This window comes from Mus caroli, unplaced genomic scaffold (assembly GCF_978045245.1).
Source record: "Mus caroli unplaced genomic scaffold, Mus_caroli_1 scaffold_4, whole genome shotgun sequence".
Lineage (NCBI taxonomy): Eukaryota > Metazoa > Chordata > Mammalia > Rodentia > Muridae > Mus > Mus caroli.
This window is the reverse complement of record NW_028227259.1, coordinates 38,009,870-38,037,330: the sequence shown is the minus strand read 5'-3', so window position 1 is coordinate 38,037,330 and position 27,461 is coordinate 38,009,870. Positions and strand designations below refer to the sequence as shown.

The following is a 27,461-nucleotide window of genomic DNA, read 5'->3' as shown; positions in this document are numbered from 1 at the left end:
TGAGAGACCCAGCCAACCTCATTTAGCTGGCTCTGACCAAGGCCTGGCTCACTTCCAGCTGGGGTCAGCTCTGGGCCAGGACCCATCTCTACTTCTGATGCTGTCTCCACCCGCCCACAAATCAAAGTCTTTAGGCCAAATCAGCAAGCATTTGACCACTAGCTCCCCAGAGCCTCCCATAAGAGGGCAAGTCCCTTTCTTTAGGAGGCGGAGTTCCTGGAGGGTTAGGGGGCAGGTTGGCTTTTATCTGCCTTTCCTCCTCCTCCCCTTTAGAATCCCTTCTCCAGTGTCTGGCGCTGCCGGTTGTAACCCGACTCCTGAGCCCGCTCCTCACCCCCCCCCCCAGCTGCAGGGCCCAGCAGCGCCACTCGCGCTCCCCGAGTGCCACATCACTGCGCCCTCCCGCGCATCCGTGCATCTGTGCCCACCATGCCGACAATGCCGCTGCTGCTGGCCGCGCTGGCTGCGCTGGCTGTGCTGGCCCTTGCTGCGCGCCCCAGCCCCAGCTGCTCGCCTGGACCCGACCCCTCCGGTAGGGTCCCAGCCGCCCCTGTGGGTAGATTTAGATACCCCTCCCTCCAGCCACCTGGGAACTTTTCTCTCCTTGTGGGTTGCATTCTGTCACCTGGGTAAGAATATCCTGAGGGTCCCACATTGAGACCTTAGCCAGTACAGAAAACTTTGCTGGGGCACTGAGCTGTCTCAGCATCTGAGCCAGAGACCCCGGGGGAGACCGTGTGGCTGTAGGCACCCAGCACCGCCACTGCAGAGCAGGCACCTGGCCTGGTGGGATCCGAAAGTAGGTCAGAGTGAGCAGGTGCCAGGACTTCAGGACAAGGCGGTCTGAGTCCCCTGTCCTTCCAGGAATGGGTAGGTGCTGGCCACAGCAGACTCCTGACTTCAAAACTCCTGGCTGCAATGAGGATAACTTTTTATTTCCGGAAGTGGCCCTGAGAAGGATGGAATGTTTCCGCAGGGATAGGACAAGGAGAAGGAGGGACAGCCAGGGATCACAACGGAGGGTCCTGAGGATGGGTTTGGAGTCCTGGACTCATTCTGGTGCCTCTGCCCCTCCAGAAGTTGGGCTCCAGTTTCCCTCTTATTTGGGTGGGGATACATTTAGTTCACATCCTTCATGTCTTTATCAACAGCAGCCACCTGAGTCTAGCCGGAGCCCCTAGGGTCTTTAGAGCCCATGGTATCAGATGTAGAATTTTAAGAGCTAAGATTTGTGGTCACCTGAGAGGCTGTCTGCTCTAGCCACACAATGCCTCTTTTCTTTGTCCTCAGCCTGGGGCTTCCTCCCTACCCTTGGCCTCCCCCGGCCCTCTATCCATCCTCCTGTAGGATGATAGACAAGTGAAGTACAGGTCAGTAGGCAAGTGTGTACATGTGCAAGCATGTTTGGCAAGTGTGTGCATGTGAAAGCATGTTTGGACCTGTGTGCAGAGCATGGCTGTGGAGCACTGCTAAAACTTTCAGTGGAGGGCCTTTCTCTGAACCTTTGGTATCCCAGAAAATGCATAGAATCAAGTCTGCTACAGGAAGCCTTTCCTGGCCTGCTCTGCACCAGGAGTACTAGCCCCAGCCCAAGGCTGCCTTACAGACACCCACTTCCTCACTGAGACAGGACACGCAGGTGAGCTCTGTCCCTGCCTGGGCTGAGAACCACAACACATAAGGGAATATTTCTGGAGGGAGGGACAGCTTCTTTGGGTCCAGTCTTCCTCTATAGGCACATGCATGGACGTTTAGAAGGCTTTCAGATCTGGAAATTTCTGGGTCAGCCCGGCAACTTCCACCCAGGCTGCACATCTAAAGGTGGCCACGCACCCCACCTTCTCCCTATCTCTATGTCTCAGGGGCTTGGAGCAAGCCTGGTGTACACCTCTTGGCTCAGTCGTTTCACTGATGGAGGACTCTGTCTCTTCATTGAGCCTGAGTCTGGGTTCACAGCCTGAGCCCCTTACTCTGATGTGACTGGGGACAGGCATCCTGCTCTATCCCAGGGCGCTCTGACCACTCTGCCAAGAGCCTGCCAGGCAGTTGAAAAGGGAATGCTGAACTGAGAGCAGCTTCTGTCCCTGCCTTGAAGAAATGCTGCCACCTTGTGGTTGATGTAGGTCAGCCATGTGGACCGCTAAGAAGGAAAGAGAATAATAATGTAAAAAAATCCAATTATCTGAAAGATTACCTCAATATTTCCTCATTGGCATACAATTATGACTGGAATATGATCTAGGTTGCTTTCTATTGCTGTGATAAGTCGCCTCAACCAAAAGCAACCTGGGGTCTGTTTGGCTTACACCTTCTGAGGAACATTAAGGCAGAAACCTGGAGTCAGGAGCTGATGCAGAGACCACAGAGGCGTGCTGGCTACTAGCTTGCTTCCCATGGCTTCCTCAGCTTATTTCTTACACATGCCAGGCCCACCTGCCTAGGGGTGGCACCGTCCCCAGTTGCCAAACCCTCCACATCAATCATTGACCAAGAAAATCGTCACATTGCCTACAGGCAATCTGATGGGGGCCATCCCTCCCTCAGTTGAGGTTCTCTCTCCCCAGCTTGGGTAAACTTGATCAACAAAACAAAACATGATAGCACAGAACACGTCGCCTTCTTTTAAAACACTAAGTCTGAATTTTATTGTGGATCTTTCCACTTACAGTGGCGGCTGCTTTCTACTTGCTGGTCTTGGGCCCTGGACAACCACATTCAGTGTGTGGGTATCAGACGGGATGGAGTGGCTTTAGAGTCTGCAGCAGGCTCTATATATTCTGAGGAGCTGTAGGTTCAGGCATCTGGAGTGTCTCAGTATGTGTTGTGGGTGGCAGGAGGTGAGTGGACAGTGGTGACGAGCCACAGTGTCTATGGCTATGACACAACGATGGCAAGATGGAGCGCCTTTGAGTAAGCAGCTCCATCCTTTGCTCTGTGCATGAACATCAAAGGCCTGGAGAGACTCGCCCAGCTGGGGGAGGTGCTGTTTCATTCTTTAGATGGCTGTGTAATCCCCAGGCACATGGCTTTATTCTGGGTCCCTCCTCTGTCCCACTTCAACTTTACCATAACCAGAAGAGATCTCAAGTTCTGAGCTGTGAATGGATCTCCCTTAGGGATAGGGTCTTTGATGCTGACCTATACCTGATGGTGAGCACTTTTAGAGGTAAAGTGGGGTACCAGGCACAGATTGGAGTGAGGCATAAGTCATAAGTCACGGACACTAGGAGTCTTTGGAGCTAGACGAGGCAAGGAGTCCTCTGTGACCCCTTAGCAGTTGCACGCTGGTCACACTTGGCTCTGACTGCAGCATCCAGAGCTTTGGTGGGATGAATTTCCACTGCTGTAACTCACTTAGTCTGTGGTGTTTTGTCATGGCAGCTCTAGCAGACGGGTTTGCCATCTTTGGTATGGTGGAGGCCTGGAAGTAGGTGGGGGTTAGCTTGGTGGTTGCCTGCCCCTGGCTACCCCTTTGAGCCCCGATCAAGTGCTGTTGCCTAAGAGGTCACTGTGGTCAGTACCTCCTTCTACACACTGTGTGTCCAAGCTATGTCATGCTGACACACCCATGAGTGACCTCATCTTCCCCTCAGCTGCCCTACCAGACAGCATTACTGTTTTCCCTTCGGTGTTCAACAAGGAAACAGGAGCACGGGGCACGTCAATCTCTGAATGTATTTCCTCACCTGTGAGCCAGAGAGAATGGAAGGGTGATGAAGCCATCAGGTTCTCGTTCCTGATCCCCGAACTGTGGTCCAATCTCAGGGCTGGGGTCCTCGGTGGCTTTGCAGAACAGCTTGGGTACAGCCAGCACCTGGTGGCCTTGCCTTAAGTCTGCCTGCAGGTGGCAGAGAACTCAGGGCCAAGTTCAAGTTGATTTTTCTATTTATCCCTCATCACGGTCTCACTGAACACCCAGGCTCCTACAGAGTGAGCCTTGCTGTGCACTGTGCGAGCCTGGAGCTGCAGAAGCAAGGGTGGGGCAGTGTGTGTGTGTGACTGAAAGCATCCTCCTAAGCTGACTGGGTTCCTTCCAGCATCCACCTTGGTCCAAAGTCAATGTAGAGCAAGCAGCATCCAGACTGTGAGTCCTGGGGATGGAATCTCTGGATGCAATGTTTCACAGGGCCCTGTACAGGGCGGAAGTCACACCAGGTCCCTCACGGGATCCCTCCTCATGTCCTGACGTTGTAGATCGCTTTGCTTCACTGACAGCAGACGATGCTACCCTGCTCTGGGCAGAGGCCAGGTCAGTTTCCCTTTGCTGTTCTTGACAGTGTTGACATCCTGTGTCCTCCTGCTGTGGGCCGTGAGAGCACATGTCAGGGACACTTAGAACCACAGAGTTTAGCAGTCTTCTGAGCTGGGCCAGCCAGGTGCTTCGAGATCCCTGCATGAGGAAGGCAGGGCCTTGAGCCATGTGTATGTGCGGCAGGGGGGGAGCTTGACCCCCCCTTTTGCTTGCTTGTGCTCAAGCCACACATGTTGTAGTGGGTTTGTTTTTAGGGGTAGGCACCTGAAGACTTTTATATTGGGGATAAAGGTTGTGGACCTTCCCAGGGGTACCTGCTAAGGACACTCACAAGACTTGACCTGTTTTGTTAGTTTGGCCTGAAGCAGGGACAGTGAAAACAGATATTGCTAACTGTGGCATGGTGTCCTTAGGCTACATCGTTGTTAGATGTGGGTCATCTTCTAGTACTTTCATAATATATTCCTAAAGTGATTACTATAAGCCTCATATAAAAACCCATAAGGATAGAAAAGTGAGACTCATCCAGGCTCCCACTGTGTGGGTGGGTGAACCCAGAGCCATCCGGGCCAGAGGCTGGGCTCCTCTGTTATCCACTGCACTGACTCATGACCTGGGCTCTTTACAGCATAGTGAGGAGAGGAGGTGGAGGAGGAGGAGGACAGGGAGGAAGAAGAGGAGCAGGAGGAGGAAGAGCAAAAGGAGCAAGAGGAGGAGGAGGAACAAGAGGAGGAGAAGGAGGGTAGGGAGGAGAGGGAGGAGGGGAGGGAGGAGGAGAGGGAGGAGGAGAAGGAGGAGGAGAGGGAGAAGGAGAGGGAGGAGGGGAGGGAGGAGAAGGAGGGGAGGGAGGAGAAGGAGGGGAGGGAGGAGAGGGAGGAGGGGAGGGAGGAGAAGGAGAGGGAGGAGAAGGAAAGGGAGGAGGAGAGGGAGGAGAAGGAAAGGGAGGAGGAGAGGGAGGAGAAGGAGGAGAGGGAGGAGAAGGAGAGGGAGGAGGAGAGGGAGGAGAAGGAGAGGGAGGAGGAGAGGGAGGAGAAGGAGAGGGGGGAGGAGAGGGAGGAGGAGAGGGAGGAGGAGAGGGAGGAGAAGGAGAGGGAGGAGGAGAGGGAGGAGAGGAGAGGGAGGAGAGGAGAGGGAGAAGGAGAGGGAGGAGGGGAGGGAGGAGAAGGAGAGGGAGGAGGAGAGGGAGGAGAAGGAGAGGGAGAAGGAGAGGGAGGAGGGGAGGGAGGAGAAGGAGAGGGAGGAGAAGGAGAGGGAGGAGGAGAGGGAGAGGGAGGAGAGGGAGGAGAAGGAGAGGGAGGAGGAGAGGGAGGAGAAGGAGAGGGAAAAGGAGAGGGAGGAGGGGAGGGAGGAGAAGGAGGGGAGGGAGGAGAGGGAGGAGGGGAGGGAGGAGAAGGAGAGGGAGGAGGAGAGGGAGGAGAAGGAGAGGGAGAAGGAGAGGGAGGAGGGGAGGGAGGAGAAGGAGAGGGAGGAGAAGGAAAGGGAGGAGGAGAGGGAGGAGAAGGAGAGGGAGGAGAGGGAGGAGAAGGAGAGGGGAAAGGAGAGGGAGGGGAAGGAGAGGGGGGAGGAGAGGGAGGGGAAGGAGAGGGAGGAGGAGAGGGAGGAGAAGGAGAGGGGGGAGGAGAGGGAGGGGAAGGAGAGGGGGGAGGAGAGGGAGGAGAAGGAGAGGGAGGAGGAGAGGGAGGGGAAGGAGAGGGAGGAGAAGGAGAGGGAGGAGAGGGAGGAGAAGGAGAGGGAAAAGGAGAGGGAGGAGGAGAGGGAGAAGGAGAGGGAGGAGGGGAGGGAGGAGAAGGAGGGGAGGGAGGAGAGGGAGGAGGGGAGGGAGGAGAAGGAGAGGGAGAAGGAGAGGGAGGAGGGGAGGGAGGAGAAGGAGAGGGAGGAGGGGAGGGAGGAGAAGGAGAGGGAGAAGGAGAGGGAGGAGGGGAGGGAGGAGAAGGAGAGGGAGGAGAAGGAAAGGGAGGAGGAGAGGGAGGAGAAGGAGAGGGAGGAGAGGGAGGAGAAGGAGAGGGAGGAGGAGAGGGAGGAGAGGAGAGGGAGAAGGAGAGGGAGGAGGGGAGGGAGGAGAAGGAGAGGGAGGAGAGGGAGGAGAAGGAGAGGGAGGAGAGGGAGGAGAAGGAGAGGGAGAAGGAGAGGGAGGAGGAGAGGGAGGAGAAGGAGAGGGAGGAGAAGGAGAGGGAGGAGGAGAGGGAGAGGGAGGAGAGGGAGGAGAAGGAGAGGGAGGAGGAGAGGGAGGAGAAGGAGAGGGAAAAGGAGAGGGAGGAGGAGAGGGAGAAGGAGAGGGAGGAGGGGAGGGAGGAGAAGGAGGGGAGGGAGGAGAGGGAGGAGGGGAGGGAGGAGAAGGAGAGGGAGAAGGAGAGGGAGGAGGGGAGGGAGGAGAAGGAGAGGGAGGAGGGGAGGGAGGAGAAGGAGAGGGAGAAGGAGAGGGAGGAGGGGAGGGAGGAGAAGGAGAGGGAGGAGAAGGAAAGGGAGGAGGAGAGGGAGGAGAAGGAGAGGGAGGAGAGGGAGGAGAAGGAGAGGGAGGAGAAGGAGAGGGGAAAGGAGAGGGAGGAGAAGGAGAGGGAGGAGGAGAGGGAGGAGAAGGAGAGGGGGGAGGAGAGGGAGGGGAAGGAGAGGGAGGAGGAAAGGGAGGAGAAGGAGAGGGAGGAGAAGGAGAGGGAGGAGGAGAGGGAGAGGAAGGAGAGGGAGGAGAAGGAGAGGGAGGAGGAGAGGGAGGAGAAGGAGAGGGAGAGGGAAGAGGAGAGGGAGGAGAAGGAGAGGGAGGAGGAGAGGGAGGAGAAGGAGAGGGAAAAGGAGAGGGAGGAGGGGAAGGAGGAGAAGGAGGGGAGGGAGGAGAGGGAGGAGGGGAGGGAGGAGAAGGAGAGGGAGGAGGAGAGGGAGGAGAAGGAGAGGGAGAAGGAGAGGGAGGAGGGGAGGGAGGAGAAGGAGAGGGAGGAGAAGGAAAGGGAGGAGGAGAGGGAGGAGAAGGAGAGGGGAAAGGAGAGGGAGGGGAAGGAGAGGGAGGAGAAGGAGAGGGAGGAGGAGAGGGAGGAGAAGGAGAGGGAAAAGGAGAGGGAGGAGGATGAAGAGAAGGAGGAGGAGCAAGAGGAGGAGGAGCAGGAGGAGAGGGAGGAGGAGGAGAAGTAGGAGAAGGAGGAGGAGGAAGAGAAGGAGGAGGAACAAGAGGAGGAGGAGCAGGAGGAGGAGGAGAGGGAGGAAGAGAAGGAGGAGGAAGAGGAAAGGGAGGAGGAAGAGGAGGAGGAGGAGAGGATGTCCTGGAGTACCAGGGGCTTCTTGTGGCCTGAGTACACACCCAGATCTACACCAAAAAAGAGTCTGTGTGGCTCCCTGATAGTTGAGAGGGTAGAAACTGGGCATGCCGTGCACTCCTGTAGTCCCAGCATGTGAGAGAGAGGAGGAAGGTCAGGAGTTGAAGATCATCTGTAGCTACACGGAGCATGCAAGATCACCTGGGCTACAAGGGACCCTGTCTCAAACCACCAAAACCAACTCCCTGTCTCAAAGATATTTAAAACCTCAGCTACCCTCTGAATGCTGGTCAGGGGTATGGTATCTCAAATGCTGCCTGTCTCACAAGAACCTGGGAGTAGGATCCCAAATTGAGGCAGCCTTGCACATTGTAGGTATACTGTGCACAGTGGGTTTTGGTAACCAGGGTGGGGCCGAGTCTTTGCTGCTTTCTCTATAGGTGGCGGGCATAGGTGGCTCACTCCTATGTCCATCTGCTGCATGACTTTAGATCTTGAGAAAAGCCTATGGGTGTCATGCCCCTCCAGGCTCCTGGTCACTGCCAGGTTCCATCTGCACAGGACAGAATACAGGCATTTGTTGTAGTCCCTATGCCAGAGGGTCCATCTCCTCTCCCATGCAGGCACACCTGCTCCTGAAAGACCCCTCTTTTGGCCATGGTCATTCTACCCACTTCTGGCCCTTCCCTGCACAAGCCATCAGAGTGCTTCCAGATCCTACACCAGGGCTGGACCAGTGTAAAACTGAGGCAAAGTTTCCTTCTTGCCTCCTTGTGCATAGGATGCCCAACATGTACTTGACTGAATATGGCTGCTGGTGGTCATGGGGGTTTTATGGCCCCCCGTGGATCTTACTGTGGAGTCCATAAGACCTGTCCTCAGGAGGTCCTCAAGACCCTGCATTTGCAAGGATAGTTTTGTGTGTTAGTTTTTGCTAGAAAGGGGGTCCCAAATTCACACAGCACTGAGGCCCCATATTCTTTTGGTGTTCTAAGGACTAAGTAGTCTGCTTGGATGGCTTTTTGAATGATGTTCAGTCCTGAGTATGGCGGTGGTGGAGGCCATGTGCACAGTCTGAAGCTAATGGCTCAGGACTCTATGGGGGCTGATGCATGGCTGGCTATGGGGATGTGGGCACAGGGCCCTCCAGGTTGGTTCCAGGCTGGGCTGGAGAGTGCCAATGCACTCACTTCCTTAGGCAAGTCCTATGGTTTGTCAGACTCTGCTGCTTTGAGCTCAGAGGTCGGCAGTGCAAACCAGGGGGATGAGGGTAACAGAGGCTAGAACAGGGCTCGTCCTCAGTACCCAGCAGAGGCCTTGAAGGGAGAGATGTGTACTGTATCTGTTGTTAATCAGGCTTGTCTCTTTTCCCAGGTAAATGTCAGAGGCTGGGCTACACACACAGTGGTAGGTACCACCCCACCCCTGATTTGTCTTATAGGAACTCCACAATCCCCTGATCCCCATGCTGTCAAAGCAGAGATGCTGGCTTTGGATGTGGATAGCAGGGCAGGCTCAGAAGATCCAGGGAAGGGAGACTAAACAAGAGAGTAGCCTGCCCTGCCTGCCCATCTCTGCCTGGGGGCAATGCTAGGGGTCCCTCCAAGGCCAGCCCTGCGTTTGTGTCTTGCTATAAGTTTCTTTTTCTTTCCATGGAGGGGCATGTTATGCTCAAGATAGAGCCCAGAGCCTCCTGCATGTTAATCACAGGCTGTGTTTCTAATCCATGGCCCCTGACAGAGAAGCCATCCTTGGCTTCTGGCCCTGCTGGCCTAGCTGGGTTTGTAAACTTGGACCTGTCCTTCCTGTGATGAGGAGAAGTAGGGCATCTTGCTTAGTGACTTGAAAGCTATGACTCAAAACTCTCAAGACAATGCTGAGGACACACCTGTCTTCCACCAGCTGTGCACATCTGGTGTATTCTATACAGGGATTTAGGAAACTGGGGAGCATTTCCTCCATAGAACAACTGGCACCGTAGCTGAGATTTGTGGATCATGTCTGTCATCTCAGCATTTAGTAGGCTAAGACAGGGGATTACTGTGAGTTTAGAGTCAACTTGGTCTATGTTGAAGTTTTAGGCCAGCCTGGGCTACAAATTGGGGGCTGTCTCAAAACAACAACAACAACAACAAACAAACAAACAAACAAACAAACCAAGAAGCTGACTGACAAATGACTCAGTGGATTGCGGGAGGTAGGACAGTGGACACCCATGTTGGCCCAGCACAAAGTGTCTAATATCAGAGGAGATGGCCTGCTTTGGCCTGCGCTTACAATGTCCTTGTAACAAGAGGAGAAACAGAGCCAGGCCTGCCAGGTGCATCTTGAGAGGACTTAACTTGTCCCGAGGCTGGGATATTTCACATGGTTCTCGTGAGCATCTCTCCTTTGGGCCTGTATGAGGCTGGCACCTTGCTTTTGCAGGGGCAATTTACTGGCCTCATCATGCATCCCCCAGCAGGGCAGGCTGCCTGCTCCCATTCTGTGGGTGCCATTGCCATCCTGGACCATTTTCTGGCAGGTAGCTGGGTGCAGTTGCTTCAGAACCCCTTGCTGTGTCTCCCATGGACCCTGCTTGCCTCTGTCCTTGTCTCCCCACAGACTGGGTGCTCCATCATTGCAGGCCCTGGTCTTAGGTGGTATCTACTTGAGCATGGGTCATCATGTGACCTGCTGACTCTTCCTCTCCAGCCACCTGCGTGGACCTGCATCTCAGGACCTGTGCGGATGCCGCCTATAACCATACATCGTTCCCCACTCCGCTGGAGCACCGGTCGTGGGAAGCAGTGGAGTCTAGCCCTGAGTACATGCTGTTGGGTGTGATACACTTTCTCCTGGAGGGTCAGTGCAACCCTGACCTGCGGCTGCTAGGGTGCTCTGTGTTGGCCCCCCGATGTGAGGGAGGCCACACACAAAGGCCCTGCCGGCATGTCTGTGAGGGCCTTCGGGAGGCCTGCCAGCCGGCCTTTGACGCCATCGACATGGCCTGGCCCTACTTCCTTGATTGTGCCCGATACTTCGCACCAGAGGAGGAAGGCTGCTATGACCCTCTGGAAGAGCTCCGTGGTAAGGGAAGGCTTTGGGGGTACTCCTGGCTGCACATTAGCTCTGGGAGTTACAGTTTGGGCAGGCAGGTGTCAGGGCTCCTGCATCTACAGACTTGGAGGGAAGGGCAGCTTATCAAGAGGGAAAAGTGTCCCATCCAGGCCCACGAAGGATCCTATCCGTGGAGAGGCCTATGCTCAGCAAACAAGTGAGACATGAGCAGGGTAGACAGAGTGACCAGCTATAGCCACCTTCAGAACTGCATCTCACTGGCCATGTTCCCGCGCAGGGAACTTCTCAGCAGGCTTTCTGGCCAAAGCTGAGCCTGAAGAATGATATGAGTCACTCTCCAGGCACAGTCTGTTGGACGGCAGGAGATGATGAGGGCCGACCTGTGACAGAGGAATGAGCTACACTGAATGCTAGTGAGCGGCTTGTCTTAGGAGGTGTGGGAGTCACAGAGGGCTGCTTGGCGCAGTGCCTTAGTGAGCACAGCTCTGTCTGTCCCTGTCTGTATCCTTTCACTCGAGTGGTGAGAAAGATGATCAGTCCCCAACGTGCAACCCTGGCCCACAGTTTTCTGTTCCGGGCAGGAGTCGCCAGCCATGCTTTCATCTTGCTTTGTAAGCCCCTCGTCTTCTGTTGCAGTCAGAAAATGGAGGCCCAGAAAAGGAGGTAGAACAGGGGCTTCCATTGGAGTCACCCCGGCCAGCCACTGGTGGATGGGCTTGTTTGTACAGCCTCATCTATTGAGTGCCTACTGTGTACTGAGACGTAAAGGCTGTCAGGGAGGGTGCAGACCTAGTAAAGCCTGTGTGAGTGCCTGCCAGGAGATGTACCATGCTGAGCCCGGTGTTGGAGCCTGGTCCTGTCCTGGAGAGGGCAGGTTGGGTTCAAGAGCAGGCGCAGTGGGTTCTGGCCAGCAGGAGTTGTGTCCGCAGTGGGCTGAGGTGTGGAGGTGGCAAGCAAAGGCTAGTGAGGAGAAGGGAAGCCAACCTGCTCTCGCTGACCCTTTTGCCCCAAGAGAGCCCAGGCACTGGAGAGGGGTTATCTTGAAACCACCAAATTGCTGGGTTCATCTGCTCTTTCTCCTCACCAACCATTTTAAGCAAAAAGAAAACCACAAGTAGAGACAACATTAACTCTTTGTGGCCCCGGTCAGCCTGCAGGGACCTGCCTCAAGTTTCTTCAGCCATCAGGGCTGAGGACAATCCCCAGGGCTGCTAACCACTCGGCTTCTTCTCTAGGGAGGAACAGGGAAATGGGGCGGGGGAGTCAGGTGTGATGGAGGTCACACTCTGACCAACACTGTCTCAGCCCCTTCTTCCTGTCCTAGAAACATTTGGGTGCAATCTTAGCAGACTATGGACTGTGGGGAACCACTCTTAGCCATGCTGCCTGGCACATGTGAGTGTTGACACAGAATAGGCCATGGTACTAGCAGAGAGGGAGGCAGAGCTGTGTCAGGGCCCCAACGGCAGGATCATGTCAGACAACCACTGCTTAGAGGCGGATGCCAGCCTCTCTTTGATTTCTGTAGGTTGAGGATTCCTGGTGTGCCTTCTCTTGAACTCTGCCTTTCATATTTGAAAACCCCCATTCAGGCACCCACATCTTACTGTCATTTTTACACTGGAGACATGGTCCATATGCATCTCCTCGGCACTGTGGCTGGCTGGCTTGTGGCAGCGCCATCCAGGAGGCCTATGTGTCATTCCATCCCCGACTTGTACAGCAGTACAGTGGGATTCGGGGTGAGGGTGCTGGCCAGGTTGGTGATCTGTCTGTACCATGAGCGGGTATTCAGTGCACACCCCAGCCTCAGTTCCACTTCCTTCCCCAGGAGAGCTGGATGTTGAGGAGGCCCTGCCCTCTGGCCTGCCACCTACCTTCATTCGCTTCGCCCACCACTCCTATGCTCAGATGGTCCGGGTGCTGAAGAGGACAGCGGCCCGCTGTTCCCAGGTGGCCAAGACCTACAGCATTGGGCGCAGCTTTGAAGGCAAGGACCTGGTGGTCATCGAGTTCTCGAGCCGCCCAGGCCAGCATGAACTGAGTGAGTGACCACGTGAGGCCCAGGTGTGATTCCGCCCCTGGGAACAGGGTGCAGACCCACTTAGCCTTGGGGTGTGTGAGCTGGGGGTGACTATCTGGTGCCTCCCTCTACTCACCCATGACACCTGCCCACGAGGACAGTATTTTTTTTTTAAAAAGATTTATTTATTTATTATATGTAAGTACACTGTAGCTGTCTTCAGACACTCCAGAAGAGGGCGCCAGATCTCGTTACGGATGGTTGTGAGCCACCATGTGGTTGCTGGGATTTGAACTCTGGACCTTTGGAAGAGCAGTAGGGTGCTCTTACCCACTGAGCCATCTCACCAGCCCGAGGACAGTATTAAAAAGGATTTCTCCAAGTTGGGCATGGAGAACTTAAAGGTGGCATATACCCTTTAATCCCTGCACTTGGGAGGCAAAGGCAGGAGGATCTCTGTGAGTTCAAGGCCAGCCTTGTCTACATAATGAGTTCCAGGACAGCCAGGACTACATAGAGACCCTGTCTCAGGGTGGGGATAGGGGAAGGGTTTCTCCAGAAAAGCCATATCACTAGAGTTCAGGAGATTGGACATGAGTTGGTCTCATCCCAACAGACACTTGTCTGAGGAGACTGAGTTATAGCAGGAGAGTAAGTTACCTAAACAGATGACAGTGTGGAGACTCTGTATTCAGGAAGAGGGCAAGGTTTTCTGAGAGATTGGAGGCTGGAGGGACTAGGGCAGGTCCTGGAGGGGACACTGGGTCAATGGCCAGTGGTTGCCAGAGCTTCAGTCCTAGCTCCTTAATGTGGAATTTGTCACCATCACCACCACGGTGGCCCTGCAGTCTTGTGAATCCTGGGCCTGCTCAGGTCTGGGTCCTGGTTCCTTTCCCTCTGCTCTGCTCCTCTCTGGAACACAGTTTGCTGAGCCTGCTTTGAGTTTTGGAAGATGCTAGATGCTGCAGATCCTTCAGAGATTCCTTGCTATGATGCAAATTAGGAATCAAATTTTGTTACAGTAATTACTAGTGGTTCTGAGCTGGAAAAGAGACACCAAGCTGACTGTATGTAGGGCTCTAGAATGTTCTAACAGAGACTTGGCTTGGATCGTCATCTCCTGTGTGAATAGGACATGGTGACACTGGAAGTCCCTATTCCCTCCCTTGGTCCCATGCCCCAGCCCATTACCCCATTGCCACTTTGGTGTACTAGGGCCCGTTATTCCCTCCAGTTCAAGAAGTCTCTGAGTCTGTGCACTTAGGACTCTGCTGGGATGTTCACCCCCTACCCAGCTTTCACCTAGCTGGACTAGGCAGTGTGGACATTACAAGCTCAAAGTCCCGTCTCTCATGGGGCCAGAGGTCATCAGGTCACATCTGGCCTCCTGCAGAGACATGGACATTTCCTTGTCATTTATACCCTGGTATGTGAAGTCTGAAGGGCACGGACATTCATGCTGACAGCTGAAGGTTGCTTGGCCAGACAGGTCGGGTAGGAGATTCTGTTTTCCAATGAGCAATGTTAGATCCAGCATGTAGGGGTGACTTTTCCATGGCCACATTGAAGAAGGCTGCCAGGCCTAGTCTAGTGTTTCTGTGAAACAGCCTTCATTCACTCTTTCACTCATCAATCCATCCACCACTCACCCACACCTGCCCTTTCCTCTGGCTATCATTCATTATTTTATTCATTCACATGTCCATCCATCCATCCATCCATCCATCCATCCATCCATCCATCCATCCATTCAGATATTTGTTCTTCCATCCAGCTATCCATCCACCAGCTCATCTATCCAACCTCCTAACCATTTATCTATTTATTCATTTGTTCTTCATCTTCTGTATATCTAACCATCAGCTCATAATCTATCCATCCACCCATCTAACCACCCACCCATCCATCCACCCACCCACCATCCATCCACCTATCCATGCACCCATCCATCCACCCACTACCATCCACCCATCCATCCACCCATCCACCCATCCATCCATCCATCCATCCATCCATCCATCCATCCATCTACTCATCCATCCATCAACCCATCCACCCTTCCATCCAACCACTCATTCCATCCAATCATCTATTCCATCCAATCACTCATGCATCTATCTATAATCCACTCATTTATCTATCCACTCATCCATTGATCAATCCATCCATCTGTCCGTCCATCGTCTGTCCATTCATCCACTCATCTATCTATCCACTCATTCATCCATCCACCTGTCCCTCTGTCTGTTCATCCGTCTGTCCATTCATCCACTCATCTCTCTATTTATCCAGTCTTCCATGTATCATCTACTCATTCATGCATCCACTCATCCTTGCCTTCCAGGGCCAGCTGTTTCACCTATTAAGCACTAATGTATTTGACTTTTTGCATAAACACGGGCCATAGATGTCAATAGAAGTCACACAAATCAATGGCACCATATATTATCATAGCATTCTTTACTTATGCTGACAATTGTGGCTAAACATAAGAAATGAGCTCAAGAAGTGAGTGTCTAGATAGCTCTATATGCCCAGAGACTCTCGAGTCAAAGCAAACACCAGTACACCTGGCATACCCTTGCTAAGCCCTGTCTGTGAGACAACACCCCACACCACCGTTTCTTCCTGCAGTGGAGCCTGAGGTGAAGCTCATTGGAAACATTCATGGTAATGAGGTGGCCGGACGGGAAGTGCTCATCTACCTGGCCCAGTACCTGTGCTCGGAGTACCTGCTGGGCAACCCTCGCATCCAGCGCCTGCTGAACACCACCCGCATCCACCTGCTGCCGTCCATGAACCCTGATGGCTACGAGGTGGCAGCTGCAGAGGTGGGAGTTCCTGCTGCCTTCAGAAGGGCTGAATCCTCCCGCACTCTTAATCTTTGACTTTACTCATCATTGTTGAGGTTCTGTTTGCAGCCATCTTTCTAGGTGACCAGGGCCAAGCAAGCAGTGGTCCTGCAACATTTTGCCTGCTGGGTGAGCAGAGCTGTGATGTCTTGTTTTAGGACAGGGCTGGGGATGTAGCTTGCCAAACATGGAAGATAAGAAAGAGTCCCAAGGAGAGAGTGGGCTGATGGAGGATTAGGGAAGCTCACTAGGAGGGACAGAATGACATGAACAGGAGTCAGTGGAGGGGGCAGGTGTTCCACCCATGGGAGAATACTTCCAGACCATGATGCTAGGGGTGAGAGAAAGGCCATGTAGAGGCATAGGAGGTGGGAGGAAAGGCAAAGGTGAAGCCATAGGAGCCATGGTCCCGCTTGAACCTCAGTCCCGCTGAAGCCTGAGCTGGGAGACGTGGGGTGGGAGATGTTGATCCTTGTCTGGGACCTTGTGTCCAGGGTGCTGGCTACAATGGCTGGACCAGTGGAAGGCAGAATGCACAGAACCTGGATCTGAACCGCAACTTCCCTGACCTCACATCAGAGTACTACCGGCTGGCCTCGACTCGTGGTGTGCGCACAGACCATATCCCCATCTCACAGTACTACTGGTGGGGTAAGGTAGGAGCTGTATGGCCCCTCCCTAGGGCACTGGCCCTGCTGAGCCTCAGTATTTGACCTGTAAGGTAGGCCAGGCCCTTGTTGGGGGCAGTCACAATGTATTGAAAGCCTCAGTGTCCAGCAGAGACATCATTAGTCTACATCCTGTCCCAGACACTTTCCCAGAAACCCTGGGTTTTCCCTCAAGAATGAGCTTGGCAGGAGCCTTCCCCTCTGTAGTTAGTGTAACCTGCCTTATGTCAGGACCACTGCTGAAGCTAGTGGGGCCTACTCAATGCAGGCACTGGACAGTCAGGGGCTGCAGGGGCAGGGTGCTCCTCAGCTTCCAGGAGAGGTGAACCTGACCAGGAGGGGCAAGGTGGGCTCCAGGCTGCAAGGTCAGCATACACTCTGCAGTGACCAGAGGGAATGGTAGTGGCTGGACAGGAGTTCTGTTGGGTCTGGGGTGGGTGGGAAAGGCAGACGTTGGGCGGGCAGCAGAAAAGGCAGAATCTTGAAAGCAGTGCTCGAATCCCGGCAGGTGGCCCCCGAGACCAAAGCCATCATGAAGTGGATACAGACCATTCCCTTCGTCCTCTCAGCCAGCCTGCATGGCGGTGACCTGGTGGTATCCTACCCCTTCGACTTCTCCAAGAACCCCCATGAGAAAAAGATGTTTTCTCCCACACCAGATGAGAAGGTGAGAGATGGACACTGTGCTCAGGCTGAGCAGGTCATCTGCTGGCACGGTCATTTCTGTTCTAGCTCATAGGCGTGGCTGAACCCTCAGGAGCCCCTTTGCTTGCTTCCCTCACATCCAGGAGATGCCCTGTCAACCAGAGAGCAGTCTTCCTTCTCAGTGTCCTCAACCTTAGGGAGGAACTCTGGCCTTGTGTTTTGTCTTTTATGCTGTTTCAGATTGTACCAGCAGGGGGCAGTGCTACCACATGCATGGTGCCCTTTGGGCTGGGAACTGGGTTCTCTGCTTGGGTTACAGCTTGGGTACAGAGGTTAGGGGCGGGGCTCTGTTCCTGCTGCTATTCACCGGGGTCCTTGGGTAAGGCCCCTGGTTTCTTAGGACTATTTTTTTTTTCACAGTATGTGTGACCGAGTAACATTGGAACACTTCCAGCTCTTAAAGTTGCGGTGCTATGCCACCCAGCCCTGTTTGTTACAACAGGACAGGAAGCTTATCTTTCCCTCTTGTGGTGAAGAAAGCTGGCAGAGGGAGGGGAGGGGAGGGCTCAGCAGTTCCTGGTGTTCCCCAGGCCTGGGGCCAACCCTCCATTCTCTCTTGTATTACTAGAGGCTGCAAGCTCCTGTCCCAGGTGGGGCCTGCGCAGGTCTTGCTAGGCTTGGTCTCTAGTCAGGTCTCCGGGTGAATCAGAAAGGTGCAGGGAGCCTGGCGTACCTTCAAGGGCAGTTTTCATTTCAAACCTAGGGGAAGGGACCTGGAGGTAGGGACCATCAGGACGGACAAGGACTAGACTCCAGGTTCCCTGATCTCTGAGCAACTTGGCCAGGGGTCCAGCTGTCCCTGAGCCCTGTTGGACACTTGTACACCATACTGATCTTACCTAGAACCTTCCATGTTTCTGGGTCACAATGGCAGAGGAAACGTCTCCCTCCTACTCTGTCCATGGAGAAAAACAAAACAAAACAACACAGCAAGCAGGGACAGGACAGTCAGCATCCATGATGAGTGCCAAGGCTGGGGCACAGTGTATGTAGCCTTGTGTGGATACAGGTGGATTTGCATTCATGTTTGTGTTTGCATATACCATTGGGAGTGTATGTATATGCCTGTGTTCCCATGTGTCAGGAGAGGAACCCCAGCCTGGCTTAGACTTAGAGAGGGTTTCCCTTGGGTTGCAGTTTTTCTTAGTGGAGCACAAGGGCAAGGGTGAGGTGGAAGGATGCTTCAGGCACAGGCTGTCAGAGACTTCTATGCAGCCAGACCCAGCTCAGTGCCAGCCATGCCTGTATCCTCTGGCTTCTCATCCCCGAGTCTGCTCACGCACTTACTTATCCAGTTATTCACCCATTCACTCATTCATGCACCCACTCTCTCCCCCACTACTTCACTCATTCAATCCTTCACTCAATTATCCATTCACTCATTTACACTCATTCATACATTTGCTTGCACACTTACTTATTCAGTGTGGGGTCTCAGATGGTGTCCCTCCTTAGAGCAAGTGCACCCCCTGGGTGGGCAGGCGTACCCTGAGCAGCAGGAGGCCCTCCATGCCCAGCCTCACAGCCTCAGTGCTTGAGGATGTCTGTAGCAAGGAGGTTCACCTCAATGGGTCCCACTAGAGTCAGAAGAAATGAGTCTGCTCCCCAGACATCAATCCTCAATCAATAACGGTGCAGCCTGCAGCCAGTGGCAGGCTCTGTGGAAACCACAGTCTCAGGAGAGGTGGGGAGAGTGTGTGAGGGAAGGAGCTGTCTGGGTGTCTCAGGGGACATCTTTGCCAGTGTTCTATCCTGCCAGGGAGAGTCCTGGGAGCCATGCTCACAGCCCCCAGCCCTTCCTACTGACCATAGTCCTAGGAGCCAGCACTGCTGCAGCTCACCAGGGCACTCACCAGGCAGTTGCTGAGAGGTGAGGGTGCTGTGCCCAGTGTCCAAGTTCCTAGGTCTCTGTAGTTGCTCTGCCCCTTCCTTCCTTCCTTCCTTCCTTCCTTCCTTCCTTCCTTCCTTCCTTCCTTCCTTCCTTCCTTCCTTCCTTCCTTCCTTCCCCCTTCCCTCCCTCCTTCCTTCCTTCCCTCCTTCCCTCCCTCCCTCCCTCCCTCCCTCCCTCCCTCCCTCCCTCCCTCCCTCCCTTTTTTGTTTTTGTTTGTTTTTTCAAGACAGGGTTTCTCTGTATAGCCCTGGCTGTCCTGGAACTCACTTAGTAGTTGGAACTGGAACTCAGAAATCTGCCTGCCTCTGCCTCCCAAGTGCTAAGATTAAAGGCATGCACCACCACTGCCCGGCCCTTCCTTTCTTCTTTCCTTTCTGTTTTTTTTGAGACACAGTTTCTCTGTGTAGCCCTGGTTGCCCTGAACTTATTCTGTAGACCAGGCTGGCCTCAAACTCAGAGATCAGCCTGCCTCTGCCTCCCGATTGAGGGATTAAAAGTATGTGCCACCATTCCTGGCTCTGGCTGCCATACTTCATCTATATTCCTCATGTCTGCACCCCTCCTACCCACATAGCCTGCAGACAGGCCACTCCTCTGTACAGCCTTGCTCTAAGCCAGGCCTGAGGCTCACGTGCCCAGGATTATGGGGATGATGACTATAGCTTCCTTTCAGCGTTCACCCACAGGACCATGGAGGAACATGGGATGATAGCTCCAAGGCAGGGATGAGAAAGAAGAGTGGTAGGAGGTCAGACAGTCCAGGCACCGGGCCTAACCTTGGAGCTCAGCCCATGTTTAGATTGATGGGGGAGGGTTGCAGAACACCCACCTTCCTCCTCTATCTTCATTTTCAGATGTTCAAGCTTCTGGCCAGAGCCTATGCTGATGTCCACCCTATGATGATGGACAGGTCGGAGAACAGGTGTGGGGGCAACTTCCTGAAGCGGGGGAGCATCATCAACGGGGCGGACTGGTACAGCTTCACTGGAGGTGCGGCCTGAGCAGGGGGGTGGGTGGGGCCTTCCTCAGCAGAGCCCTGGCACTCTCCACAGAGTTAGTCACCATCTGCCTGGAGAAGGGGAACTGGGATGAGCTGGTCCTGTGACTTCAGCAGTTACTGTTGAGTTTATTTTATAATCAGCCACGTGGTGATTCCACTTGTGACCCAAGCCTTGCTGCTTGTTAGGGGTTGAACAGGGCTGTGGGGTGCAGTGGCAGAGCCCCAGGGAAGCTGACATCTCAGGGCAACAGAAGACTTTTTGGTTCTGGGTAACAGGTCCTAATGGTTGGGATATATTTACTGTGTGCTGTACTCTAAGGCTTCCGGGTTTTCCCAAGCTCAGCGTTCACCGGACCTCTGAGTCCTCACTGGCTGCTGTGTGCTGGGTGAAGGTGTCATAAGTGCACCGTGGGAGACACACGCTATGCACACCCTGAAGCACCCATTGAAGCCCCTCCCCTAGCAACAGCCTCCCTTCACCTGATTTTTGCTGTGCCCCAGCACTGGTAGACCATTCTGCACTGGGCAAGAGAGCAAGGGACAGATTCACAGGCCTGTGTTAGCACGGCCGGGGCTTCCTCACCCTGCAACTCTGTGTCCCACCAAACCTACTCAGGCGGCCAGCAGCTACCGTCCTCATGTGTTCCAAAGCTACTATTTGACCCTGTCACGCTGCCAGGGACTAGCACATGCTGTCTTCTGGGGCATGAGAGCTTCCCTTCTTTCCAGGCTTCAGGTACATTGGTTCCCCAGATGGCAGACAAGGGAGATCCTACTGTCGAGGCTGAATGGAGAGATCTGTAGGCTTCCTTCCAGCAGCTGGCAGGGCCACAGAGCAGAGGGGACCACAGGTGGACCATGGCACCCGTGAGGACTGTGGCAGTGGTAGCTCCAACAGCAGAGCGCAGAAACACAAAAGTTCTTAAAGCTGAGGGAGGGGCACGACATTGTAGTCCTCCCAACTTCCTTTCTGGGAAATGATCAGGTCTCCCTGGGCTACTGTTAACTCTGGGCAATTGTGTGCTGTAGTCATTGTCAGACTCCTTGGGTCTGTAGGCCCAATAGCTGGGACACAGAGACCCGTGTGGTGCACTGGCTAGTTTCTCTGGGAGAACAAGATTCTGCCACCCACCTGTCTGAAATCAAGTTTACCTCTGTGGCCTGGTCAGGGCCTTCTACTCCTGACCTCAGGGTTGTGCATGGAAGAACAGTGGCTGTGTAAATCATCTCTTTGTGCAAAGTGGTGCTGGGCCTGGAGTCTTGTGCCTGCCACAGGCTCTTTGCCCTTGACACTCAGCTGCCCACCCCACAGGTATGTCTGACTTCAACTACTTACATACCAACTGCTTTGAGATCACCGTGGAACTGGGCTGTGTGAAGTTCCCACCAGAGGAGGCGCTGTATGGCCTGTGGCAACAGAACAAGGAGCCCCTACTCAACTTCCTGGAGATGGTGAGCCCCACCCACTGGAAGCTTCCCATGGTGGGGAAGTCCAGCTTCCACCCTTAGGCTCTGTCCTCTTGGCTCTATCTGGGGCTCAGTGGAAGCATCAGTTGGTGACTTCTCTGACCAATCCATTCAAAACTGGGGCTTCCCAACCATATCTCTTCCCTCACACCCTGGGGAATGTCAGGTAGATGCCCATTGGGTAAGACACTTATCCCTCACGGGCATGATTGCCAAAGGGAACATGGGGGCCTGGCAGTCTTTTGGGGGTGCTGGCAGTCTGGAGGGGATGCTGGCCTGCCTCCAAGCCCTGGGAGCTATCAGGAAGCAGCAGATGAATTAAGCTGAATCTTGATGGAAGAAAAACCAGGCAGGAGCGGGTACTCTCTGAGCAGAGGGGGTGCAGTAGGCGACTCAGTGAGGCACTTGAGACTTACAGGGTCCCTTCCCAAGACTGGAGTGAGGGTAGTTGTAGGAGTGAAGAGGGCAGTATGTATGGGGGTGGGTGGGTCTCAGAGGTGATGATTCTGGGATACAGCCTGTTCACACATCAGAGGCCTGCGGGCTGAAGGGTAGAATGCCTGAGAATACCTGCCTATCTGCATGGAGCTCCTCTGGACTAGGTGATGGGGTGATTGAAAATACATCCTCAGAATCCTCCATTGGATCCTGGAGCTAGAGTCTGCTGGGTCAGAGGAAATAGGTGCCTGAGCCAATGCCTCACCCGGCACAGCTCACACGAGTGCTATAGAATAATGACGAGACACGGAGAGCTATAGGGAGGTAACAGCTCTGGGGACATCAGCACATTCAGATGCAGGATGGCCGTGACAAGTGCACAGTGCTCTGCAGTTGGTCCCACCCCTAGATGGCCCTGCCCTAGGCAGCCCCACCCCTAGATGATGAGGCCTGAGAGAATGATCACTATGGCCACAGAGGCACATGACTATGCTAGAGGGGGAGAGAGAGCAAGAGGAGTGGCCATGCAATGGCAGCTGCCTGGAGTTTAAGTTCAGACTTTGTGTCCCCAAGTTCAGTCCTTGAGCCCTGTTTATTTTCTGGTGAGATCAGGAATCTTCCACCAGGTGAGACCAGCCAGAGCCTTGCTACAGCAGCAGCTATGGGAAGAAGACAGCCCCAGGAAGCACAGAACGTGGCCACTGTTTTCTGTGGTAGCTGGCACGTCATTCAGGCAGGGTGTGTCTCATCCACAGGCAGGGCCTGGGGCAGAGCTAGGTGCTCAGGCTATTCTGTGGTCGTCTGGGGAAAATGAGTTAGAAGGGGCTTTGGTGGGACTGGGATTGCTCCGTGGATATTGTACATGAAGTCTCAGTGTATGAAGATTTAATGGCAGGCAGAGTGGTGGCCAGTCGGGCAGCACTTGGCTTACTCTGAGACAGATGACCCCCAGGAAAACGGGCTTGGATGCTGATAAGGATCAGGTTCTGTCAGGGCCAATTGAGGTCACTTTCACAGTGATCCTGAGCAGGCCCAGGGGTGGGGGTGGAAGAGGCAGAGGCAGAACCAATTCCTCCTGCTGCTCAGCTCCGGGCCCCAGGGTGGCAGAAGAGGACCCCAGTTGAGGTGCAGAAAAGAGACTAGCCAACTGGAAGGAGGGGCTCCCATGGACAGGCCCTGAGACACAAATGCTCACTCAGTAAAACCCAGCAGGGAGAGAGAAGCTAGGCTTTGGCGTCATCAGGAATGACATCCTAGAGGCTGAGGAGTGAGGGCTTCTGGGAGTGGTAGAAGGGGCCAGTCAGTGCTGATGGCCAGAACATTCTAAGAGGGCAAAGGTGGGGGGGGGCACAGAGGTCTAGAAGGAGACACTTGTAGGAGAGCCACAGGTTAACCATGACCACTGGCTCTGTAGGAGTCAGTGTCTTTCTGTGAGTGAGGAGGAGGGAGAGAGGAGCTGGCTGGGTTGGCACGGTGGCCTCCGTACCATCAGGTGTCCTCATCCAACAACCCCTCCTCTCCCTCCACAGGATAGCGTTTCTGGTTTCAGCTCCACAGAATAGCAATCCGTGCTCAGGAGCATCCAGGTGTTGGTCACCCATTCAGGGGCAGCCAGCTACCACTTAGGTGTTCATGAGAGTCGTGCTAGCTACATCTACATGCCCTCTTTTCCCAAACCTTCAACCCTGCTTTGTTTATTTCTAAACTGTAGAAGAGAAGTGACTAGATTGTTGTGTTTGCCTCAGTGCCTCTGGGGGTCAGGAGGGAGGGTGGCAGCCACTGAGAGCCGCTGGCTCTGAGCAGTGGGGGACTTCTGGGATTGTTGGGTTCCCGACTTTGCTGATCTTAGAAGCACTGTGAGCTCTAGGTGTTATTGGCAGCTCTGGCCCCACTAAGATCCATTCTGTAGCTGAGGAAGTTGAATGTGAAGAAGCAAATGGTTTTCTGGGGTCAGGAGGCCCCCTTGTGTGCAGAAGGCACGGGGTGTGGCTGGGAAGCAGAAAGGTCAGTTCATAGTAGGGCTGAGCTGTCCAGCTTCATGGCTGCCCTCCAGGGGTTCTGGGCTTTACTCTGAGGATACCCGCTGAGTGTCTGGTGTGTAGACTGACACATGCAAGTGTAAGTAGTGAGTTGAGGGTTCGAGGACCTGGTCGGTGTCCTCACCAGGCTTCCTGCTAGAACCTCCGCTCAGAAGGGACCGTGAATGCCTTCCTAGGCTAGGGAGGTACAGAAGCTCAGATGCACCTAAGGATAGACAGTGGAGGCTGTCCTCAGTGTCTGCGGTCAGAAAGGAAGTGAACGTGACCCTTAGGAAGAGCTTCAGTGTCAGTCAAGCAACCCAGAATGTACGAGACAGACTGCCAGAGGTACCTCAAACAGGAAACAAGGCCTCAGTTGTACAAGCAGAATCCCAACCCAGAGGTGCCCGGGGAGCACTGGTGAGAGTGACATTGGGGTTAGACGTTACCTCTGTACCTTCTCTCTGGTGCCTCTAGGTACATCGAGGCATCAAGGGTATGGTGACAGATAAATATGGAAAGCCAGTCAAGAATGCACGGATTCTGGTGAAAGGCATCCGTCACGATGTCACCACAGGTGAGCCACAGCCTGTGCCCGTCTGTGGGGGAGGTCAGTGCGGGGCTCCCATTTCACCAGGTTCTCTATCCATTCTCGGCCAGCTTGGTTAGGGAGGGTGGCAGCCTGGAGCCACCTCCCTCTGGGGAACCTAAACATTCAGGACCCAAGGTTCATGCTGGGACACTGTGTGTAGCATACTTATTTCGCTTGTAGCTGCGGCAAAATCCTTGGTTAGGAGCAGCCTAAGGAGGGAGGCTCCATTTAGTCTCCTAGTCCATCCTAAGTGAGGGCATGGTGGGAGGCTCTACCTCCCAAAGGTTCCACAGCCTTCCAAAATGGCACCACTCACCGAGCATCAACTGTTCACACACATGGGCATGGGGGACACTTCACATGGAGCCCACAGCACCCTGAAAGTTGACTGTGTCTCATGTGGGCTTTGGCTGTCCTTAAGCCTTTCCCAGCTTGCAATCACAGTCCCGGGTGATGATGGAGAGCTGGCTCTTGCAGAGGACCCAGGTTAAATTCCCAGCATGTCTGGTGATTCACAGCCATCTGTAATTCCAGTTCCAGAGGATTCAATGCCCTCTTCAGACCTTTGAGGGCCCTATGCGTGCGTGTGGTGCAAATACACACATGCAGGCAAAAGATTCAACTGCATAAAATAAAAATAAAATATTTTAAAGCAAATTTAAAATAGAGACCTATAACGTGGGTCTTGGCAGCATCATTGTCTGGTAGAGGGTAAACTTGCAAATGCAAAGCCTGGGGACCGGGTGAAGCCTGCCAGGGAGAGGTGGCACCTAAGTAGGGCTTTGAGGAATGAATAGGAGTCTGATGAAGAGGTGGAGGACACTCTAGGTGGAGGCAAATGCTCATCCCACTGTGTGCTAAGGCCCATTTACCCCCATCTGTCATGCGACCTCCTCACCCTGACTGTCATAATTCTGCCTCAGCCTGAAGCCGTCTGAGGCTTGTTTCTGTTTTCTTCGAAGCTCCTGATGGTGACTACTGGAGACTTCTTCCCCCGGGTTCCCATATCGTCATTGCTCAGGCCCCTGGCTATTCCAAGGTCATGAAGAGAGTCACCATTCCCTTGCGCATGAAGAAGGCCGGCCGTGTGGACTTCATCCTCCAGCCTCTGGCGACAGGACCTAAGAATTTCCTTCCTGGACCTTCGAGAGCCTTACCTCGGTTCCAGGATCCTCAGAGAGAGCCCACACAGATGGATTTTGAGCCCCCCAGGGCTCGTAGGCAGCCAGCTAGTGGGAGCAAGCCATGGTGGTGGGCTTACTTCACATCACTGAGCCCATACAAGCCACGCTGGCTGCTCAAGTACTAGCACCCCTCTCAGGCCTGGCCTTGATGTCCACCTCCACAGCCTGGGCTTCTGCCTGGAGCCTGGAAGCCACAGACATCATACACAGCCTCTGCAGCTTATTAAAGCGTGTTCACCCACTGTGATGAAAGGCTCTGTGCAGAGAAGGGAGGAACTGGGCCCTTGCTTACTGAGGGCAACTCAGACTGGGCCCAGTGGAAAGGACCCTAGGTGGTGTTCTCCCCGCCCCCAGTATAGTACTGGAGCTATCTGGACAAGGCCCATGGGACTGCTGTCCTCTCCCAGGACATGAGACCTTGAAGGCTGAGCTCTGGACCCTGCTGATGCAGGTTAGGTGGCCAGGAGACATCTGGATGGGGAGAGTAGGGAGACACAGAGGTGATTCCAAGGCTGGATCAAGGCCTCATGCGCAAAAGAGTTGACACCGGATCCCTGTAGCTTGACTAAAATCTGCCTTTGTGGGGCTCACAGCATCCATGGGGCTCTGATTCCGGGGCGTCAGTCTCCTTGGTCTTCCTTCATTCTTATGTTTCTACCCTGCAGGTCCAGAGATCTCCCATGACCCCATGTCCCCCATAGGTGGTCTTTCTTCATCATCTCTCTTACTATAAAGGCTTGCACCGCTCCCAGGATTTACCAGGTTGGGAGTTCCGTAGCCTCCTAAGAGGTTCTAGCCACTAACACCACAGAGCATAGTCAAATTGGGGTTTTACACAATAGAAGTTTATCACAGCTTAGTCCCGAAAGGGCTGGATTATATCTGCTCGGCTAGTAGGTATCTTTCTTCTCCTCATGTCATGTGGGGTCATGACAACATGACTGTTACTTGACTGTGGAATGCTTCCCTCTAAGATGGCCCTTTTTCCCTCCCTCTGGCTAACCTTTTGCCATCCTGGGCTGGTCCTATGACCTCGCATGCTCTGCAGAGGTCCACGTCCCCTGTCCCCCAATAGACGATGTACAGGCAGAGCCCAGCCACCGCACGGCCTCACTCTGCCCCGGCACTAGATCATGAACCACTCTCCGAAGACTTTATGAAGGTCATTTTTTTCCCTTCCATTTTCGTATACAAATCTAATCTTTGGAGAGCCCACTCCCTTCTAACTCATTCTAACTCACAATATTACAGGCTTTCATCAATAATAATATACGATCAATTACTCAAATGTAATTGATTAGTTAAGAGAACCACATTTCCCCTCTTAGCCTGTGTCTGATTGGACGTAAAGCGCAGCAATTGCCCCCAGAGGGTGGCCTTGCCCTTGGCTGTGGACTGTCTTGGCTTTTTAGCTGAGATTGAATTTATATACAATTTGCTAATGTTGGCTTAAGAAAAACCCAAAAGGGCACTTTATGTCCCAGCCTTACCGATGACACCATCCCAGGGTGCGATAAGCTGCCCTTGAGGGGGATGAGTGGCTGAAATTGCCTCCTGAGCTGCCTCCGAGCTCCGTTTGTCTTTATTTGGTTGTACAGATAATTTTTTTTTTTTGTCATCAGAAAGTTGAGTTCCATAAATACAGTATCGTTCAATTTAATAACGAGATTCAGAGCTGACTTTGTCCAGTCTGCATCTCTCTTTGGCTGAAACAAACCCAAGATGTTTCTCCAAGATGGCAGTGATGCAAAGAACATTTCTAGCAAGGCCTCTGTGCCCAGGCTACTGCCCTTGGGCTGGACCCTTCTCTATGCTGATCCGCCTGCAAACTGCAGCAGAGTGGCTAGGCACACGGCATCTGGGCAGCGTGGTGACTTCGTGCTGTGGTGGCTGAGTAGTATGGTGGTTGGGCGCCAAAGTAGCTGGGCAGTGTGATGGGCTGGGGAGTGTAGTGGTTAGATGCTGTGGTGGCTGGGCACTGTGATCCCACTCAGTGACTTACCAACAGCTGTGCTTTACGTCCAATCAGACACAGGCTAAGTGTTATGGGAGTGGAAGGCAGGATGAGG

At 53.9% G+C, this 27,461-nt stretch overlaps 1 protein-coding gene across 1 annotated transcript; it reads left to right on the top strand.

Annotated features, from left to right (window-relative positions):
- The first annotated feature begins 438 nt into the window (after positions 1 to 438).
- On the top strand, positions 439 to 25,634 carry Cpz (carboxypeptidase Z). The gene is made up of 11 exons (XM_021163483.2): positions 439 to 532; positions 8,869 to 8,901; positions 10,189 to 10,563; positions 12,386 to 12,598; positions 15,212 to 15,408; positions 15,924 to 16,085; positions 16,606 to 16,764; positions 19,548 to 19,683; positions 21,006 to 21,145; positions 24,094 to 24,193; positions 25,171 to 25,634. Exons 1-11 carry the CDS (start codon positions 439 to 441, stop codon positions 25,515 to 25,517), a joined length of 1,956 nt encoding a protein of 651 aa, XP_021019142.2. The 3' UTR covers positions 25,518 to 25,634.
- The last annotated feature ends 1,827 nt before the right edge of the window (positions 25,635 to 27,461 follow it).